Below are 19,162 nucleotides of genomic sequence, written 5' to 3' on the forward strand. Positions count from 1 at the left end.
TGATATTTAACTGAGCGGTTAAAGGGTTGGGTTTGGGTTAGGTTTGGGTTAGGTTTGGGTTAGGTTTGGGTTAGGTTTGGGTTAGGTTTGGGTTGGGTTTGGGTTAGGTTTGGGTTAGGTTTGGGTTAGGTTTGGGTTAGGTTGGTACCTTCTCATTGATTGCAGTCAAGTCAAGACTTGTGTCTAGATAATGAGCTAGGTAGGTCTTCCGGCCAAAACACTAATTTTTGACTCATTTTTTTGCATGCAATAGGTACCCATTATTTTTATTTTTCTCTTTATATTAAAAAGATGATTGACATCTCCTAGATGATCTTTGCAACATTTTACACCTTCTAGAACTTGAGACAGTTTATTATAAAAGGAATAAGTCAATATAAGTACTTTTTACTCATAGGGGATGCCAAGCAATAAAACGAAACAAATCGAATTTGTGTTTTTATTTGATGAAAATTGTAATTCATAAATTTTACATTAAAATTATTTACAATGCCGTAATACAACACGAACGGGCGGTCAGCGCGCTGACGTCTCAATATTTACAAAAGCAAAATGGTGTTTTATTTTGTCTCTACAAATATATCTAATAACAAAACTAATATAATTTTATTAATCTAGAAATTATTTTAAATAATAACCTAAAAGAGCTGAATGTAGGGTTCCATTGAAATAAAAAAAAAGTATATTTAGTGGTACAGATAGCATAAAACTCTAAAACGTAACTAAATTTTTTAATTCATTTTTAATTCTAATTACAAATGTAACACAATTCATAATTTCAATAAAGACTTTTTAATAAGATAACTTTATAACAATAGAATAATAACGTCGCTTCATTTCTTTACATTTTCTCAAAACTACATTTTAGTTTATCATTCTTAATTTTAATTTTATGCGTAAAGAACTGCATCATGACGGATTTTATTATGAAAATATTAATTGAATACTTATATTATTTATTATCTAAGTAATTGCTTGATACAAAATATCATCTATTTGAAGCAAACTAGGTAACTTGCTTGTAATGCGGTCTCTACATGCGCACGAGTTGATAGAGGTAACCTTATCTATTTGGATGGATTATTGGATATTTAAACGAAAGTATTAATTAAATATTAGCAATTAATTATTATTGGGCTTGTATATTCTTTTAATTTTACTTAATTGCCTATTCGTTTTTATTTATAATTTCAAAGTAAAGCTGCGTCAGCGTTGGCTGCATGAAGAAATTGATTTACGTTTAACGAGATAGAAACGAGAGCGCGTTCGGCGTTCTGATTGGTTGCTTCATTCGCGCCGGCCAATCAGAGCTCTCTAGTACTCGTAATAAGGGTCAGCTTTATTGCTATGAGCAAGTTAAAGAATGATTTAGGTAATTGAACTACAATCGGTTTTTTGTGAACATGGTCACTAACTATAAGCCACATAGTTAATTAAGCCTTAAGTCATTTTCACACCAATGGGGCGGAATTATTACATAAACGTTCACAGTGATAATAGTTAGGTAAGTCAAAATTTTTATTTTACTTAGAAGGGGAGGTAATAGGTAGAAGTTTTAGGAAAAAGGAAATTCAAATAAATTTTGGTCCCGGGATATTTTATAGGTTATTTACTAGGTAAGTTTTTAGGACATCTGATTAGAAAGTTTAATTGGTAGTTAATTGAATTTTATTATAATTTTCGTGAGACATACCTACTAAATTATTTATAATGTTACTGGCTTACTTATATAACTGTTTGACGAGCAATTCACAGGAGGTCGATGAGGTCGTGTGTCGCTGAGCTGTGTGAATTTTGCTCATGAATATGAACCTCTAGCATGGCTTGAAACTAGTCAAGTTCCTCGTCAAACAGTTACTTGAGTAAACCGATAACAAAATAATTGAATTGATTGAAAATGTAGCCTATGTAGATTAGTCTAGTTATTGCTTATTGTTTCTGCTTAAATTTTGACAGCTTTTGAGCTCAAGTTGTAAAGGTAAATCATTAGTACTGTGGTCTTTAATAGTTTTGGTTTAGATTTTATTGTAATTTTATTTTTCTTTATGTAGTTTTGTAAGTTTATGTGCAAACGCTACCTACTGAAGCTGATACTATAACAAGAGTGCTATAGCTAGCTTTGCTTAAAGTTTTGTGTTTTATAGTTACCTATCTATTCCAAATTAAATTGAGAAATTTTAGTAAACAAAATAAAGATGTAACAACTCATTATAATATTAAATTACTGAATTGTCAGGTACATTAGGTAGGTATATTGTAAATGGACACCAAACAATTTTGAGGTAATTTTTAACAGGATTTTAATGGCAATGTGAATGGCATTAAACCTTAAATATGTCATCATTCAAATGGAAACAACGGCAGTTGTTTTTTTAAATTACACAAACTGTCAATATTGGGAATAAACAGGTATATCAAATCTTTATTTTCTCTTCGCGATTTTGAAGCACTACAGCGCCCTCTATGATAGTTTAATCATAAACGTCAGAGTTTAATGTTCCATAATAATAATAATTTATTTAGAAGTAATGCCACGCGAACATATAGAAACTGCAATGAAATATAATTACAATATTAAGTATTATCAACAATGAATTAGTATAATTTTAATACAGAACAGTTCCATTGTATATTTAGGTATCTCACTAATGTCTTTTCATGCATCAAAATGTTGATCCTTAATACTAGACTAGGTAATTAAAGTAAGCTATACATTGTATCTACAGTTTTATATCAACTATATATTTTGCGAAAACCAGCAACGCAATGTGCTAGGGTCCTTAAAACGCTAGTTTATTCTATAATTTGCAAATTATCTTGAACACTTTCTAATTAGGTAAATAAGTTGCAATTAATCTGTGTTTTAGTTCTATCTGTTTGATTTTTTTTCTAGATATTGTATTATTTTTGTTCAAACTGTTATTTACCAGGGCTGGCAGTCTCGAAAAATTATGGATACGCTCGATAATAGATTTCCAACTTTTTATAATTACTATCGCGAGACATAGTAAATTAACTAAAAATCACAGTTTACTCCCGTATTCATGGAGAAAAGCTCTACTAGTTTCGAGTCACAGAGGGACTCATCATGAGCAGCGTGAGCAGTACTGAATTGAGTAGGCTGCATGACGTGGCTGCGTGTCCATTAATAATTCGTGAGTAAACTTAAATATTTAGTTAATTTCCAACTTTATTACAAAAGGATAAAGTAGAAAATGTATTAAAGAAATTTACAATTAGTGACTGAATTTTTTCGGGACTACTAACCCTGAATAAACTGACATTAATTACAAAGCAACTGTCAAGGAACCTGATTGATTAAAAATTAAAAATAAAGGCTCGAGTAATTGATGTGTACCTAATTACTGGTTCTATTTTTAAATAATGCTGTACAGACTGACGTAATTATGCTTCATAGATATCAAATTTTGCGTAGGTGATTTATGATGTTGAAAAATGAACTCTATATCACTTTAGGTTTCTTTTGGTATTGATAGAGATAATACTAATTTGATTGCTCAAATCATGGTGTTCAAGTAATGACTGCACAGTGGCGCGGTGGTAGGGAAACCGGGTTTGTTTACCGGACGGAGCAACTCTCTGTGTGATTCGCAAACTTGTATGTTTGTAAACGCACCCAGGAGAAAAAGCTGGTGTAGCATTTTTTTTTAATACAAAGTCTGGCCTCGTTTGTAGTCGATAGATAAATCGAACTATAACGACAAGTGAAAATTCAATAAAGAAAAATGATTACATTTTAATCTATTTCAGAACAACGCAACGTATCTACATCGTGAAACTGTAGTAATTTAGTATCAGTTAAACTTTTAATCATCCCACCAATTTATGTGTTCTATGATATATAGGTATCTATAAAGGTAGAAATGAACACCAGTCTGCACAGCATCGCAGCTAAATCTAAGGCAGGCATCATACAATTGCACCAGCCTCATCAGGCTACAATGATGACTACACATATTATTGTTTTTATGGTACAGCATAATTATATGGTACATAGTTCCTATATCATATTTTTTCGCTTATATTATACACTTATAATTAAGCGGCTTATATTTTAAGCCTAATCTCTCATTTCCAGCGAAGCGTTTTTATCATAATAAGGACCTTTTTACACGCTCCGGTACTTATATGGGTAATCGGTACCGGTTATAGGCAGCGAAGATTAGAACTATGTTGGTACGTTAGCTTTCACACGTACCGATATACCGTTTTGATATAGGTACATTTATGTATTATAATTCTCGTGAGACATATAAAATTAATAATTACTATATTTGACGGCTTATGCAACTATTAAATAGAATAATATCCATATTAAATAGTCCCTCATGTAGTTTTTTAAGTGTTAAGTTGACGCTCGTCGTGTCGTTTGTCCTGCTGCTCATGACTATATGCCATGGTAGCAAGCATGGCTTAAATCTAGTCAAATAACTTTGTCAAACAATTACGTGAGTTAGTTACTACGTATAATTATTTGGTACCGTCTATAAATATTCGGTACCAGTTACCCAGTTACCGGAGCGTGTGAAAAGGCCCTTATACTCCTAAGTGTGTCGTTCAGTTACATGTACTGATGTAAATGACTAGAAAATGTGAACAAGAACATTATAGAAAAATAAATATCCATAGATAGGTACTTATTATAGGTGGATAGTATTTTCTTTCGTGTAAACAAGATGCTCAGAAACTTATTAAATACTCTCGTGTTGTTTAAACAATCTTATTAATAAACAAACATATTTATAGAACGTTTAATACATAGGTAACAATAACATCCTTATATAAACAAGAATTTCAGTAAACATATTTAAGGAAAAACATAAACTTTCAGCTTAAATTTTAGACTCAATACAATAAAATTAACACTATACAGTTTGGACTAGGCCCAAATAATACTCAAGTGCGTAAATAAACAATTTATTTTTACAGAAACAAGCACCGTAATAGGAAATACTAATTCACATACCGGTGACTATAGACAAAATGGAGGAAGCGAGCAGTGCACCATAAATACAGATCAGTTCCAAATTTGAATAGATCCATAAACAATATACAATATATGAACAGCAATTCAAAAAGTTTTACCATAACTAACGTTCTCTCGACGCGTAATTTATAAAACGAAGTGCTTCACAATACAAACAAGATCTACTCATATAAAATGTATAACTTATACATGTATATACATATATGTAAAGGCAGCATAGAATAAATATATAATTTTTATTTTAAACTGGATAGCACAATATCATAGGTACAAGGTTGAATCTTATAAAGCGAATGATATGTAACTTTTTATCTTACATTTTAAATAGTACCTATATAAAAAACGTAGCGAATTTAAAATAGTATCACTTTGTATCTATCCAAATATTAAGGGAATGGTCTCATTATACAATATGCCATTTAACTTTTAAATACTGTTTAAACGTAGGAGAAAAGTAGTAGTATTTGTCGATAGTCGCTAGCGACGACGTAAATATTTTGTATGGCAAATTTTAGTTCCACAGGTGGCCGGTAGAGGCGTTGTGAAATGTGACATACAACAATTTATGTCGTTGCTAGCGTCTTTCAACAAATACTATTGCTTCAAACTCATGGTAGAGGTACAGTAATTTTAAAAGAGATCACAAGCAAATGATTGTACTTGTACAGACAATAAATAATAATGTGCCGTTAATTGATAGGTATTTATTATTGCAACTGATATTTGTCCAATATTGACTCTCTTCATAAGTACTTGACTGCGTTATATAACACGTTTTGTGTGTTACACACTTAATTATAGGTACATACATAAGGCATCCAAGCTTTTACTATAATATACATTGTATGGACACCCCACGTTTCCCAAAAGTTTGATTGATGCATTACGCACAGCTGAAAGCGGTGTTTCAAAACTTTACTACAATCGCAGGTACTCAGCATTTGACCACCCGTTACAATGAGTCGAAAGAAAATAAAATAATAACATTACATATTTAATTACTTCATCAGGCATCCCTACATTTTTTTTTCAATATTATAATTTGATTTCAAAGCACAGCCAAAACGCCCTTTCTTATCATTTATCGTTTTTTTTTTAATAATTATTTAGATATAAAATCTATGTTTCAAAACAGTTGACTCCTTGGTCCACTTATTAACAAGCAAAAGGCATAATTTCAATGGTGTTCAATTAAACATCAGTTTCTTTTAATCAAATATTTTACTGAAGTTAAGAGAAACAAATTGTTTTCTTTTAAACCGTGATTTACGAACAAACTGTATTTAAAGTTACATAATCAAAAAATTGCATCCTACAGATTACAGGTACGGGAACTAAAGCGCATTGCGGTTTCGGACAAAGTTTATCATTTATTAATAAATATATTTTTACTTAAATAACGGCTTCTAGCATTTGTGGACACTACGTAATACCTAGGGTGTGATGATAGAGGACAATATTAATCATTATTACAATTACCTTAACACGTGACTAATTCCGCAACGAATAAAGTGACGGTATGTTCTCACAGCACAATATTCACGATACTTTTACACAAGTACCTAGTTACAAGTAAATATTCCATTAGCGTAGTACTTCCTTACGTATTGATAGGTGTAAGTTTATTCCAATAGTATATACAGCCGGCTTCATCAATTTCTGTATTAACCTCTAACATTATATCAGGCAAAAATAATTCTTTGACATGTAGAAGGCATGTTCATGGTACAATATCAACACAGTCGGCGTACACCAACGTGCACTCGTTGGGAACAGCGTGAACTCATCGGTACAATACATTTATATTAGAATTTAAAGATAATAATGACTTGAGCTTCATCTATGCATCTACAGCTATTTTTACATTACTCCGAATTATATTATTTCGAAACTTAATCACTTTAGTTCAAACGATACGGCGATCATACTCTACGTGTCACCTTTACAAAGCAATAAGTAAACATTATTATAATTATCACAACATATTATGTAGGTGTTGGTTTGGACAAACTAGTCTCTATGGTGACTATCCTCTAATAATAAATATAAAAAGTAATCATGTCTTTTGCTATCTTACTAATATATTAATAACTTAAAAGCAATAAATACGCTAGGTCTGTCTTTAGGTTTGAAATAGATTTCTTGTTTCCTGCGCATTGAAGGCAGCTCTCCTTAAAACTCCACTAGATCATCTCTCTAAATTCATACAAAATCCGATGTCCGAATCACGTTGATACAAGAATTTTCATACAATTACATAAGTTGATCCCTCTTTATCCTATCATAAGTTTTCGTGTATTCACAAGAAAGTAAATCTTACGCGTAGATAATTACATTATAAACGTCCGTCAATGAACTCGTAGAAAACTATTTCAAAACCTGTAGAAAAATCGCACTCCTCTTTCAATTGATTGACGTCAAATTATGGAAAGCCGCGACGTTAGCTTCCTGCTTCAAGTCTCTTAAACTATAATTACCTTAACAGTACGATCACTATAAACGGGTATAATCACAATTCTTATCGACCGTTGACAATCATCAAATATGTATAATAATAGAGTGAGTAGCTTAATCTCATACATATTTGTGTCGCAGTAAAGAATAGTAGAAAACACAGTAAATGTCCGTTCACACGAAGCGGCCAGCGACAGCGGTAAGTGGAGGCAGCATTAAGAGAACGCCTTATAGTGAATGAAGAAGAAGATGAGAAACACGGCGTAGGCAGTGGGGAACGTGATCCGCGCGATCACGTCGATCGTCTTCGCCACGCGGATCGGGTGCGGCGGTTCTTTTTTGCGAACCTGGACGAAACATGGCTGAAAGAAATTATTATGCAAATGAATGATGATACCGAAAGCCGCTACCGTGTATAACAGGCTAATGGATCCGTGAAACTGTGTCACTGTTCGACTTACGTACCCTACGGCGCATGGAGACTGTACTAGGCACTTGATTTCAAATTGAATTCGCCATCATGTATTTTATCTACGCGACTGCGTGAAAATAAATCATAGCTTGATCGAATGCAATTAGTGTTCAAGCTGCAAATATTTACTCGCAAGCTTTCTTTACTTGTGGTAAATAGTGAGAGATGGCTATGAAGTTGTACGTGTTCTAAAATAAACAGGGATGTGGTCATACGCAAAATATTTGTAAGATTATGTTAGCGTCTGAGAGGAGGGACGGTTACCTCCGAGACCCCGCCATTGTTGGCGGTGTGAGTGCAGGCGCCGGGGCCCGTACACGCTGTGCACGACACTAGGTCAGCCCCTCCTGTAGACTCACGCTTTTTATCTCCCTGTAACACCAAATTAAAATATCTCCTTAATTTCCACTTCTTCAAAGACACACACGTCACATGCACCAAACCACCACCCATTCTTCCCAGTAAAACTACTACACTTCTAAAAATGATGACTGATCTTGAAAGCACGTTTTGGTTCAGCCAATAATTTGTTCAGTGCTGTGCAAAACGAAACTATATGGAAAACTGTGAGGATCACGCTTTATGATTATAAATACTTACTAGTTTTTACTTAACTTCCACTCAACATCGAGAGGCACTTACATGTGTTCTACATGAATTTAGTATAGGGGATAGAACTATAAGGGAGTATCTTTACGTTCAAAGAAATTTTAAAGAAATACACGTCTACAAAGAGTAACACCAAACTTTTTTAAAAGATCTAAATGCCGTATAAGGGCTAGATACTAGGACATTTGTGGAAAATATTCGGAGAATAGGACTTAAGATAAGCAGATATGATAGTATACTCACAGGCTGTAGCGTTCCGAAGCAGCGTTAAAATAAAGAATGCGTTAGTTTTCATGATATCAGACTCAGAGATGATGATGCTGGTGATGTGGGGCTAACTAGTGTCATTCTCAATGACGTCACTTACAGCGCCGCTAGTCTCCGCTTGGGGCATCTCTTGTCTAGCCCTTTGGAGGAAAGCCATCGCCTCCTAGGTAAATGTACACCAGTGTTTAGCCGAAGCATGACATTATAATACGTATTAAACATAACGCTGAAGCTGCAGAGAATCGACCTAGTAAACTTTATACAAGCGAAGTGTTCAATGTAAAAGAAGTAACTATAAGCGTTCTATTAAGTATCAAAAATATTATCATTGAATTTGAGTAAGTAAAGTTAGAATTCCCTGACATAGAAGGGTTAAGTGAATTGCTACTTTAGTTTGATCAAATTGAAGTATCAACATTGGTAAAGTATGTTTGGAAGAAACGGATGTGAGTAAGAGAGGAGTACATGCAGATAAGTGGCAATTTTCACCTTAGGATTATAAAAAAGGTCAGGATAGAGAAAGTAACAAAGTAAGATTTAAACAAAATAGCTGGGTAGAGGCCAAGTCTACTGAAGCTCAATAGTTTGGTACAGCATGCTTTCTTGGTAATCTTATTGTGTTTGAAGATGATGACAAAAGCTGCGCACATTTCAATTTTACTTTAACTTTCTGAACATTTGTTTAAATACAATAATTTATGGCCTAAATGTTCTAGGAAGACTGATTTCAGCAAATCTAAAGTTCAAGCAAAACTTACCTGTTTTCCTAAATTAATATTAGTATTAATAAGTAAGGGTGTAAACAATCAGCCTTTCAGAACAATGGTAAAAGAGAAATATACGAGCGTTGTCTGGATAGTGCCAATGAATGTGGCGAATGTTCTTACCAAGGGGCTGGCCAGTATAATGCCAATTCTGCTGAGGACTGCAGGCAGTCGCTGCGAACACATCACACACACTGTTTGTTCACTCGTGACAGATGGTCTAACGATGTGCAATCGTGAACGTAGACTAGCTTGTAGTGGCCACATTTATAATGAACATTATGCACTTTGAAACATATACGAGTCACAGTACCCACTTCGTAAAGTACTAACGCAAAATCAATCACAAAATACAAATCAATGTGTATCTTTGCAATGTTTTCTAATAGACGTTAGACAATTTCGATACAGATTTATGGATTTTAGTCATGAAAAGCAAGAAATGATGACTAAGAGACACGAACTGGAAGTTATGATGTATGGCCACACAATATAGTCTCATCGGTGAAGTGACGATTGCAAATGACATATGTGATGAATTCTTGCTTACACATTAAATTTAGTAAGTATATATGAGCCAAATACATGCAAAGACGTTAAAGAAGTGAAGCATGCTGTAGGAAGAAAACAAACAACACGACATTGCCATTTCACGCATGGTATAAAGTACGTACTCGTTCGTCATGCCATGTCTTGTTGTTGGAAGATTGAAAGAAAACATTGCAAAGAGTAAAGATAGAAAAATTTAAAAATATTCACGACGGAACTTATTTGTTGTTCGTTAGCTAACAAAATTCATCTGAGGGATCTGATGCAAAATGTTTGTTCGGTATATCGGAAGATTACTTTTGTAACTTTTAAATTCCTTCGTGAATGGATTGTGGGTTTTCTAACATAATACTCCTAGAATCACCATAAAATATCAAAGTGCGTTTTTTTTAAGAATCTAATACCAATTGCTTGCTACAAGGAGCACAGTAGGAGAGGTAACGTTTAGTAGCAGACATGTAGTGAGTGTATGTACAGGGCTTTAGACATGTAAGTAGGTAGATAGAGATTTTGGACATGTGTTTGTTTGTAATTCAAATGTTTGTCGTTGTATTCACGAAGCCTATTACCACTTAAATGCCTTAATGTCAGCATACAACAATAGACCAATTTAGCGCTGCGCAAATGAAGCGTTCTTTTAGCCGAATATTTACAAACGCAACTGGCTTTGCTTTCTTGGTAATCGTCCATTGTGTTTATCTTTTCATTCTATGTATTTAGCAATAAAAATATTTTGTATTTCAGTATAAGTACATAATTATTTTTACCTTACAAGTTTACTTTTTCTTTATTTTTTTTTATCAAACACTAAGACCGGACATACGCTCAGTGCTAACACAAAATATATTATAATAACCAGATTTTGGATTTTGTACAAAAAAAAAAAATGCAAAACGAAGAAAAACCACATCGACATCACGCCATAGAAATATTAAAAAACAAACGTGAGCAATAAAGGAATACACGTAAATATCAGTAGACCGTCATAAATGGAACGTTTGACTCAAAGATGGATAAACAGTAACACTGATGACGTTCTATGCAGTGAAATTGAGAGAGGCAAAGAGGAGTATTCACCTGTGTGACCGGATTCTCCCCGGGTCGGTAGACGACATTGTGTAGGGGTCGCTTCCTCCCCACGTAGTTGACGCACACGAACTCTAGTAACGACGCATAGATAAAACACATGCACACGCCGTCCCACACGTTCATCGCCGTCAGGTTCGACACCACCGGCAGTGTCGATCTGAATCCATTCGATGTTGTGAAAAAATTCAACATTGTTGTTACACCTGTACAAAGAGCAAAGCACCATCAGAATCCCATCAAAATTAAACACTATTTGAAAGAACTTAGTACCTAAAGATTATTAGTTAAAATTGAAAACTAAGCGTGTTCATGATAATGTTACTTTACTATCTAGAACATTCAGAATGTACAATTGTTAAGCTCTACAAAATATTCTTAGTAGTTAAGATGAATATCATGCGATTACCCATACAGTTCTAGTCACGAATAGCCAATCACAAGCGAAGTTTATATTGCATAAAATGATTAAATTTGGAAGACCACGGTACTTACAATACTTTTTCTCAATTTTGGTAACCATAAATGGGCTTATTATAGAAGTTAATTAAGATTATTGTGATTAAATAGTAATAATTCAGCAAATAAAACAGTGAAACCAACCTATCATTACTCTAGCAGGCACTGCATTCCATTCCAGCCAAAAAGTAATAAACGATGAAGTCACCAAAATGATCCCCGGAATGAAAACTGTGGTGAAGTAAAATGATCTATCCCGCGTGAAGATAAGATCCACTTTGAGACAGCTGTAATTACCTAAAAATGTCAAGCATATACTAAAAATAAACAAAAATCAAAATCGGCAGGTGAGAATGATTCGTCGGCGGACTATGAGATTATTAACATAGAGTAAGCGATCCTGCAACAGATAGCGTGTTATATCAACAGCCGCAGCCAACATCTACGAAGAGTAAAATTGATGCAGTACGCAAGACCGAGAGCATTCCAGATACCAGCCACAGTTTTACCTATCATGGAACGGGCTGGTACTGCGTTCCACTCCAGCCAGAACGTGATGAACGAGGAAGTCACCAGAATGATTCCAGGGATAAAGACTGTAGTAAAGTAGAACGCTCGGTCTCTAGTAAATATTAAGTCGACCTTTAGACAGCTGTAGTTACCTGTGGAGTGAACATCATTAGGTACAATTGGAGCATCGGAGTGCGCGGTTATGTTCTCGTTTAATTTAAAAACAAAAGTAAGGATCCAGGATACAAAATTCCAAGTAACTCAATTCAGAGGCCTTGTTAAAATTAAAGTACATATGAACAGCCAAAAACATCATCTAATATACTAACTACTGTTCTGTATGTATGAGTAATGCGTGTTGTGTTGTCACGTGTCATATCAAGTTTATGAACATACATTGTAGCATTATGACGTCCATCAAAAACGATACAGCGTACTATCAAACGCATGCTCTTACAGTCATGTATGGAATTTATATGGGCATGCATGAGACAATGAACAAAGTGATGAGCTCTTAACTAACACAACATGAATGCTTGGTGAGTTATAAGAAAAGTATCGCAAGGAGCAAACCTTCGACTTTCCATCATCACGGCGGATTACAACACATTGTACAACACTTTATCATTATAACACAATTACGCATTTACTCACACATAAGCAAAAAATATTTGAAATACGACGACACCGGACAGAACGGTGCCTCGTCCGGTGCAACTTTAGTACCTTGCTCCTCAAAGCGTCTCTGGCAAAGATTACATGTCATCTCTTCGTCTTCCTCGTAAAGTGAATTACCCTCAGCTGCTTGCAAAGACGTTAATAAAGTCTTACACTCTACATTCTCAACAAACTAATTAACACATTTAGATGTCAGGAATAGCAAAATTTATAAAGTGACTACACTACATAGTCGTACTGACATAATTACTATAGTCATCACATTGTATGATCGGACGCACAACCTAGATGAACATGCTGGATAGCTAGGGGTACTCCTAATGTTCTCGACAAACTGTGATCGCATAACGTACACTATCAAGCAACTACTATATAAAATATATATTTATATATAAGTTGTAAAACACACAAAATAAATTAAGTACTTATAAAAATTAACCTTTTACATAAATCAAGACCAAGCTGAAAAGAGTTAATCAGAATTTCAATATAATTAGGCAACCTTTGACCATCTCTTGTGCAAAATATAAGATGTGCTTTAACAAAATATCTAATTTTGGTTAACTAAGCTACCGTATAGGGCGAAAATAATATATGATTGGGAGGATATCTTTCTTAAGAATAACGTTTTAGAAGCGATGTTGGTATGTTGTATGTATGTAATACGTGGCTATGAATAATGTCATATTTTACCTCTCCAACTGGCTTTGATTGGGCAGGGAATGGTTTGGTTCTGGATGAGGTACGCATTGAGTGTCGTTAGCGACGGCGACTTGCGTAGCGTGTCCTCGTCGTTCTTCCACACGTAAGTAATGGCTGACTGCTCGTACGATACTAGAAAATGTTAAATGTTATTATAACCAATCTAACCTTCCATTCCTTTACACTCAGGGCAGAAGGTGCACAAATGCAACAGTCAAACAACTTAACTATAGGAAGTGCTTTCTACAAAGGACAGATGCATAGAAGGACCAATAAACTTACTACTTTCTAAGGCAAATGAACACAATGGGTCATCAAAAGGAAAGATGTTGAGCCGCCCTTGACACGACAGGATAAGATGCCGCCGCATCAAGTAGTTTATAGTACCATTGCGATATATACGCAAAGCGAAATGCATTGGTATAATCGGGTCCTGAAAAATAAACACAGTTAAGAATATAATCTAGTTTAAAGAATCATCAAAACAAAAGCATTTGCACTATTTAATTACGCTCCTATCCTAAATACTCCTACTGAATGGTGTTCACAAATATTACTTTTCACCAAAACCACCGGACCAAATGTTACGATGAAATCTACGAAAAACAACTCCAAAAGGTCTAGATTGCATGTTTAAAACCAGAAAGAAATCGAGGCGAGCATGAAGTGTCAGCTATAAAAATATTCGTATGTACAAATAATGGTCCTTTTAGATTCATGAAGCATTGTATGTAGTTATAAATACCCATGAGTGCTGGGAAAACTCCTTCAGAAGAAAGCATGGTGGAAATAATTATGTATAAAATTAGATGAAAATATAATTTTGACGGTATCTTCAGTCAATCAATCAATCATGTAACTTATCTAGGCTAAGTTCGATACGGACCTTAAAGTCACCGTGCATGATGAAATACGTATCCGGCAACCAGATGTCTTCGTGATGATGGATGGCGTTTAGGAAGTCGTAATGAGACTGGTTGGAATAACGCAGACGAGGGTCGTACCACTGCTGCTGAAGTAAGAATTCCACTTCGTATTTCTGGAAGCGGTCAATTTAGACAGAGAATTGAAACTAAATAGAGAAGAGAGGTGCTGAGAGAACAATGTTAAGTGGTCATACTTACAAGACTAGATTCATCCGGAGAGGCTAAGCTAAGAAGTAGTACGCTTACATTTACGGTGAGGACACCTGAAAACAACGTAATTGATAACACACATAGCATGGCTAAAGTCAGTTATACAAGACACAACAACGATATACACTTAAAATACATGCTTGCTAACAATTGTGCTGGAGTTCTGTAGGGCTCTACCTATTTTGACTTGACTGTTTGTTCCTAACCTTGAGATTTGAGACTATAAGTATTAAGATTTCGATAATATGTCTTAACAAAAATCACAATGTAAGAAATAATGATTGGAAGTAAGAAGGTATAATCAAAATTAAATTGCAAAAATCAACCGTAGGCTAACACATGTTGCAATAATAATGAAAATTGTAAATAAGAAGTTGGCAGATCCGATTTCTATTGGAAAAGAAGTATGAATTTACGACAGACAAGAATTCATAACTCTGTGTTTAATGTTTGTGAAAAGAGAAAATCATTTAAGGCAAAAAGCATGGCGTAAAAAGAACGTTTAATATGTTTTTATATGTTAAGTGACTAAACCATAACACACGGTGTCTTGTTGTTAAAGAAATATAAAGTAATGTTTAACATAGCTCGATAGCCGACCAACGAAATAATCAATCCAAATAAATTCAATAATAAAAGTGGGGTGTGTTCTAAGCTAATACATCAACTGTTGAAGTGCAATAATACTGGTAGGAAATAATGTGACTCGTATATAGGTATAAAAGTATTCTAAAGCAAAGGATCAGGTATCTACAGTTGCGTGAGGTAATAGAAGAGTTGAAGTTGCGTGCAAGGGAATAATTACAAGGACATATAATTTGCTACGATCCAGATACATGTGGAAGGATTTCTCTTTTCATAAACATGGAACACAACGCACCACGATTGTGCGAGCGAGGCCGCAGAGACGAGAGCCCCACATTATTTTGTGCCAGAGAGTCGTTGGGCGAAGTTAGACCACAACAGAATTCTGGATCTGCAATTTACACCAATTTTGTATGACCTACATAATAACCCTTTACTCAAACGCAACACCATTAGGCTTTCAGATTATATCAATGCGATAATCAAATAAAATATTCTGATATAATTTGAAATCCACTGTCTAATTCTGTGCAGACATATTATTAGTATGAAAATGGTGACATTTACCATCTACTGGTGGCAACAGTCTTTTGTCATAGCGGGAGTTTTTCAGAAGGTTGTCCAGTATCTCTTTGTCCGACTTCCCCGCTGCAAATCTGTAGAATGGTGAATAGACTTTATATAATAACTCCGAAGCAATTTTGCATTTGAAAAGAACCTTTTAAATCACCAAAATAATGGCGTGGAAGCGAGTTCTAGGGAAGATTTATGCCGTCAACATATATTATGGCAAATTAAGCGTGTGGAACGCACAGCAGTACGCTTAGTATTGATTTTAGATTAACACTTATTACCTTGCTGCTACAAAAGCCGTTCAATAAGCTAATAAACAGAGCAATGACACACTCTAATAATAAATATCGAAGTTCACATAGTGATTACGTTAACAACTGTAGGTAAGTAACTTATGAAGTCATTATTTGGAACACAAACATTAACTAACTACGAATTGAACAAACGGGTGTTTATTGTCTACTTCGACAACTTTGCTAACATCAAAGATAGTTATAATCATAGTGAAATACACGTCTAAGCTAACTTTTAGTTGGGAGCAGAAACAAAAGCATTGTGTGATGCATGGAGCATGAAGTTTGTTCACTAAACTGATTAGAAACTCGTCAAGTTATACCACACGACGCCTGAGATAATCACATCAAGAGAGGAAAGGCACTACGCAACTAAAATGATTTATGTTTACACAACTAAAGGGAAAGTGGTGTAGGAGATAATAAACATAGTGGGGCCATACCCCTTGCTAGACAATTTGTTTAGCATAGTGCCCGCAGTGTATAAATGGAGCGGGAACGTCACGCCTGAGCGGGCGTGGCACGGCTGCCGTGTTACATACGCTTCGCCGCACGCCACTCGCCGTGTCCTTCCACGCTATACTCATTACCATCTACATCTATTGTTGTTATAATCCAGAGAACACTGGTCTTGCTACAATTTTTTAAGGTCACGTCGGAAATTTTGTTTAATTGAAGAAAATTCTTCTTTAGAAAACAAATGGGTGTACAGTTTGTTCCCAAAATGAAGTTTTGCCTTATAATAATTGAGAAATAAAAATTCTATCGCCAACCTAACGTGGTTAGCAATGAAAAGTGAATTTACAATAACAAGATTAGTAAAATAATTAGTTTATTAGTTCACGTTTGTCATTTAGGGAACTAATCGTTGAAACATTAAGACAGATGCCTCGGTAACATTTAAGAAAATATTTCTGTGTTAATTATGTGTACTTAAAAGAAAGTAAAATTTTCGTTGTCATTTTAATTCTAGTATAAAAATCAATAGCACTACTAATTAAAATGTTACTAATGGGAACTTACATGTCTGATGTGAGTGCTGACGCTCGGCTGAGCATGAGGAAGATAGCCACAGCGCGTGCCACGACGCATGACCAACCCATATTAGGACATCTGGAAACATTACAATACATCAAATGCAGTAATTGCACTAATCATGTAACTACTTCAAGGAGAAAGAGGCCATATAATTAGTAGGGATACCTATAATCCCTTTAATAAAATAATCAGTAATCACAATTCGGTATAACCCGTGCATGACAAAATGAGACCGAGGCCTGAGCGAATACGTCACAGTACGAAATCTTCTATACATATAATAAAATCGTAGAAAAGTGCTGTCTGTACATTGAAAATAAAAATAAAAAAAATAGCAGGGGTTATTGTTATGTCGATGTCGAACCCAAAAATGTAATTAACTTTTTTTTTGTCTGTTTGTCTGTTTGTCTGTTCGTCTGTGCGCGCTAATCTCAGAAACGGCTGATCCGAGTTGGATGCGGTTTTCACGAATATATTGTGGGATGCTTAAATTTACATTTAGTGTTTGTTTCATGTCAATCGGTTCATAAATAAAAAAGTTATGTCAAATTAAAGAATCACGTCGAACATTTTATGCTTATACCATTAATCTCCGCAACTATTTGACGGATTTGGTTGAAATTTGGTACAGATATAGTTTAGAACCTTAGAAAGGACATAGATATATTTTTATTTCAAAAATCAAAAAATAAAAATAAGAAATAAATTATTTATAAATAATTCTATGTCGATCGTTACACGACTTCGGTTCATGTTATTGTTTTAATTCAGCGAAAAAAAATAAATAAATAAATAAAAAGGTATGAAAAAAATAATATCAATATAATTAAACTTTTAGTACAAAGAAAATGCCCGAACGGAGTATAAATAAATAATCCAAGTTGTCTTTATCCTCGATAGATGGCGTTGGGATCGAAATAGATCGCGCTATGGTTTCGTTACATTCATTTGGTTGGGTATCGGCCGAGCGCTTCGGTACTATCGTAGAAAAAGTGTATTATCAGTCGTATGATTATTTGTCTGTAGTGGTCCTGCTGTTTCGTATATTCTAAATTGGTTTCGTTGTATTTGTCAATTAATAAGTTTATTTGTTGGGTTTTCCTGGTTTTTTGGTTAAACTATTTAACGTAGGTTTAGTTTGATATCGATTATTAGTAGTTACTGTAGTTAGTTTTTTAATAAAATTGTAAGTCTAATTTATTAATTAATTAGATAGATTAGATTTAAGTCGTTTCTTTTAAATTATTTAGTTTAAGCTTGGTTATTATAGCATAGAGGATAGGTTGTAATATAATTTCTTTTTTAAATGTTATAAATTCGTAATTCGTAGCTTTCTTTAGTTTTAAGTTAGTTTAAGTCCGTTTTTAAACTATTTTTTCAATGCCCTAAGTGAGTATACATCTATTAAATTCAAACGCAGAGCTCATTATGTTGATTTTTGAAGAGTTCCCTGGAATATCTTCCACATCTCATTTTTGAAAAGATCCCGCGAGATCGGGAACTATGTGGTTAAAACCAAAAATTTGCCGGAAGTCACTTCCATGCGAACGAAGTCGCGGGCATAAATAATAACACCTAATGGTCATTAGTTGCTATGTATTAAATTCTCAAATTACACTAATTGTCGTCATTATTTGTATTATTAATTAATTATGTATTAACATTTACTTTGTTACACATTTCATCCACGTCTCAACTTGTCGCGTTATACACCTATCTTCTTAATAACTATTCAGGATACGGACTAAGTGAGAAGCAAAGGATATTTTCAAGTTCATGGTGTACATACATACATATCCTCAAGCCTGTCACCCATTGGGCTAGGCAGAGACAATGGAACGCCAATTGCTACGAATCTATACATATAATAAAATCGTAGAAAAGTGCTGTCTGTACATTGAAAATAAAAATAAAAAAATTAGCAGGGGTTATTGTTATGTCGATGTCGAACCCAAACTTTTTTTGTCTGTTTGTCTGTT

The 19,162-nt window shown here is 34.3% G+C and overlaps 1 protein-coding gene across 37 annotated transcripts in view; it reads right to left on the minus strand.

Annotated features, from left to right (window-relative positions):
* Window positions 1–425: 425 nt before the first annotated feature.
* LOC118268071 (glutamate-gated chloride channel) overlaps window positions 426–19,162 on the minus strand; it is a 124,298-nt gene continuing 105,561 nt past the window's right edge. For 2 of the 37 annotated variants that reach the window (XM_035582292.2, XM_035582289.2), the window contains 16 exons: window positions 17,169–17,258; window positions 15,847–15,935; window positions 15,575–15,670; window positions 14,683–14,747; window positions 14,445–14,597; window positions 14,304–14,324; window positions 13,841–13,991; window positions 13,550–13,690; window positions 12,905–12,979; window positions 12,178–12,330; window positions 11,813–11,965; window positions 11,201–11,415; window positions 9,698–9,748; window positions 8,911–8,973; window positions 8,199–8,306; window positions 426–7,824 (listed from right to left, as the gene is read on the minus strand). In XM_035582292.2, coding sequence (XP_035438185.1) covers window positions 7,678–7,824; window positions 8,199–8,306; window positions 8,911–8,973; window positions 9,698–9,748; window positions 11,201–11,415; window positions 11,813–11,965; window positions 12,178–12,330; window positions 12,905–12,979; window positions 13,550–13,690; window positions 13,841–13,991; window positions 14,304–14,324; window positions 14,445–14,597; window positions 14,683–14,747; window positions 15,575–15,670; window positions 15,847–15,935; window positions 17,169–17,248 — 1,761 coding nt within the window. In that variant the 5' untranslated portion in view covers window positions 17,249–17,258 and the 3' untranslated portion in view covers window positions 426–7,677. Of the gene's footprint in view, window positions 7,825–8,198; window positions 8,307–8,786; window positions 8,974–9,697; window positions 9,749–11,200; window positions 11,416–11,812; window positions 11,966–12,177; window positions 12,331–12,904; window positions 12,980–13,549; window positions 13,691–13,840; window positions 13,992–14,303; window positions 14,325–14,444; window positions 14,598–14,682; window positions 14,748–15,574; window positions 15,671–15,846; window positions 15,936–17,168; window positions 17,259–19,162 lie in introns of all 37 variants that reach the window. The other 35 variants (XM_035582293.2, XR_007707419.1, XM_035582299.2 and 32 more) reach the window with 35 other exon arrangements.

The sequence above is a fragment of the Spodoptera frugiperda genome, chromosome 29 (assembly GCF_023101765.2).
Source record: "Spodoptera frugiperda isolate SF20-4 chromosome 29, AGI-APGP_CSIRO_Sfru_2.0, whole genome shotgun sequence".
NCBI classification, from domain to species: Eukaryota; Metazoa; Arthropoda; class Insecta; order Lepidoptera; family Noctuidae; genus Spodoptera; species Spodoptera frugiperda.